This window comes from Lepeophtheirus salmonis, chromosome 11, assembly GCF_016086655.4.
Source record: "Lepeophtheirus salmonis chromosome 11, UVic_Lsal_1.4, whole genome shotgun sequence".
Taxonomy (NCBI): domain Eukaryota; kingdom Metazoa; phylum Arthropoda; class Copepoda; order Siphonostomatoida; family Caligidae; genus Lepeophtheirus; species Lepeophtheirus salmonis.
In genome coordinates this window covers 12,239,375-12,241,862 of record NC_052141.2, presented here as the reverse complement: position 1 = coordinate 12,241,862, position 2,488 = coordinate 12,239,375, and the positions used below count along the sequence as shown (strand labels likewise).

The following is a 2,488-nucleotide window of genomic DNA, read 5'->3' as shown; positions in this document are numbered from 1 at the left end:
ATCCATGCTAAAGACTTTCTCAGTAAATTAGTCATTGGAGGCTCACCCCCAAAAAAACAATATTTTAACATCCGAAATTATCTCTATCATGGGAAATTGACCAACATTTGGGCTACGTCCAAGGCTTTAGAAAGGAAAGACCTCAATCACTTTTTAAATGAATGTAAGTATTATAATCAAAGCAATTTATTCCATTTAGAAGAAGCACTCTTAGAAGTTGACAATTATTATGGCTGGATATCAAGGGTAAGTAAGAATATTTGAAGTAATCTTTCAATTAAATATTTTCTTTTAAAGGAACAGAATAAAATTGAAGACATTTGCTTTAACTCAATAAATATAATAATTAGAGGCACCATTAAGATGAATTATCATAAGGCTTCTAGAGAATGCTCAAAAATGGGAGGCTCTATCTGTCTACCAACCTCAAATTTTGACAATTTTATGTGGACGTCATATCACAGTGATTCCATTTACAACATAACCACTCAATCTGTTATTCTTAAAAATCAATATAAAAGGACTAACAACCATCAAAGCTGTGTTTCAGCCAAGCACAATGATTTCGAACTCACCGATGAGGATTGTGATACAAAACTAGAATGGAATTGCTGTTTAAATTCGTACAAGTTATTCCAACTTCGAGGTTTTTGTGTAGGTTCCAAGATCATGGATGAACAATATTACTTATTGGATTTGGAAGGTGTCCCATATTTTCATGGGTTCAAAAACAGTCTTATTGCTCTATATATAAATAAGTGGAGATTATACTCAATTGTTGAGGGAGATATGGTAGCGATAGCTTTTTATAATGGTACAAGTTATACACCTATCGGGACACATGTTTGGTATATCACTGGACAATGTCATGGGGAATATGTGAAAGAAAAGAAAACCATTCTCAAACTGACAAATGTATGCCGTTGTATTTTTTATTTAGTCAAATAATCCAGGTTCTATTTTATAAGTGTAAGGATGGACAATTTGCTTGCAATACTGGAGAATGTTTGACATATCATATGAAATGTAACGATTATGCAGATTGTAAAGATGCAAGTGATGAAGAAAACTGTCATTATTTAAAACTGAACAATTACAGAATGAACTTTGCACCATCAACACCTTATTCTAAAAATAGACTTGCTATAAAAATAGCTTTGAAAATTATATACATTCCAAATATCAAGGAACTTAATAGACTGTGGAAGGTTCACTTTAATCTTGGATTACAATGGACAGACGATAGAATTCAAATCATTAATCTGAGTCATAATTTGAAAGCTGTTTTATCAAATGAAGAAAAAAATAAATTATGGATTCCACAACTTATATTTGATAATTCTTATGATCCTATTAGTAGCAATATCTTCAACAATCAAACGGATATCTATGTGACTAAAATCAAATTAGCAAAACCAATGCCATCACCTCAGCATCATTTATATGAAGGATTTGTGCTTCCGGGAGATCAGATTCAAATTCATTATCTACATGGATTTGAATCCTATTTTCATTGTAATTTTGAACTCCAAGACTACCCCTTTGACACTCAAATATGTAGCATTTCAATAAGTCTATCTAGTTCATTAACTGATAAGTGCGAGCTTATTTTACATGATCAAATCTCTATAGAAAATCAACATCCCATAGAAAAAAAAATACTTCTTCAATTTTACATTCATTCCCAATTCTCCCGGATTGAGGGAAATGGCAGTACCTTTGTCATGTATGTCGTGTTCAAACGACTGTTTATAAATATATTTTGCACAATCTATATCCCTACTTTTTGTCTCCAAATCATATCTCTGATTTTGCTCCTCATATCCGATAAAAGGTCAGATACAATTTTAATGCTCACCTCAACGACCTCCCTTGTCATGTACTCCTTGTATCAAAATGTAATTAATTCTATTACAACAAGCCCATATAATATGATGATAGACTATTGGTTGATATTTTGTTTGCTTTTGCCATTTTTAGTATTTGTAGTCGGAGTCATGGATTCTCTCCTTGATCAAGCTATACAAAAGCACAAACGATTCAAAGAGAGGCAAAGGAGGCAAGGTGCTAGAATCAAGATACGAAGAATTGGAAAGTGCTGTATCATGGGCATGACTGTCATTTTTGATGTTTTCTATTTTATTTTTGCTTGGAGTGTATATTCGAATGATGAATTATTGTATCCTCATTGAGTTTTGTCAAACCATCATTATTTATCCATATATGAATAAAGTATTTTATAATAAAAAATAATTGACCTCTTAAAATTAGTTACATATTTTTGAAAAAACGCGGCAAGTTTGAAAACTACTTCAGGAGTCATTAATGATCCATATTCCCCTATATTCATACTTATGTAATACCTTTAATGTCTCATTTTCAATTACTGCAGGCACACTTCTCAGGATAATGCGGTGGTAGTACTCGGGATTGCCCAGAATAATTAAGTCTAAGCTAAAAGACAAATTTTGTTCTAATAATACATGTA

General features: G+C 31.9%; 1 protein-coding gene across 1 annotated transcript; it reads left to right on the top strand.

The window, feature by feature from the left end:
- Window positions 1–303: 303 nt before the first annotated feature.
- On the top strand, window positions 304–2,267 carry LOC121126351 (uncharacterized). The gene is made up of 2 exons (XM_040721676.2): window positions 304–915; window positions 969–2,267. The coding sequence occupies exons 1-2, from the start codon at window positions 364–366 to the stop codon at window positions 2,190–2,192; spliced, it is 1,776 nt and encodes a 591-aa protein (XP_040577610.1). The 5' UTR covers window positions 304–363; the 3' UTR covers window positions 2,193–2,267.
- The last annotated feature ends 221 nt before the right edge of the window (window positions 2,268–2,488 follow it).

Bases quoted from the DNA above. Each gene is read 5' to 3' on its own strand.
- LOC121126351 (XM_040721676.2), top strand. From the start codon at position 364: ATGAATTATCATAAGGCTTCTAGAGAATGCTCAAAAATGGGAGGCTCT. The intron at 916-968 runs GTATGCCGTTGT...CTATTTTATAAG, and splicing joins CCATTCTCAAACTGACAAAT to TGTAAGGATGGACAATTTGC.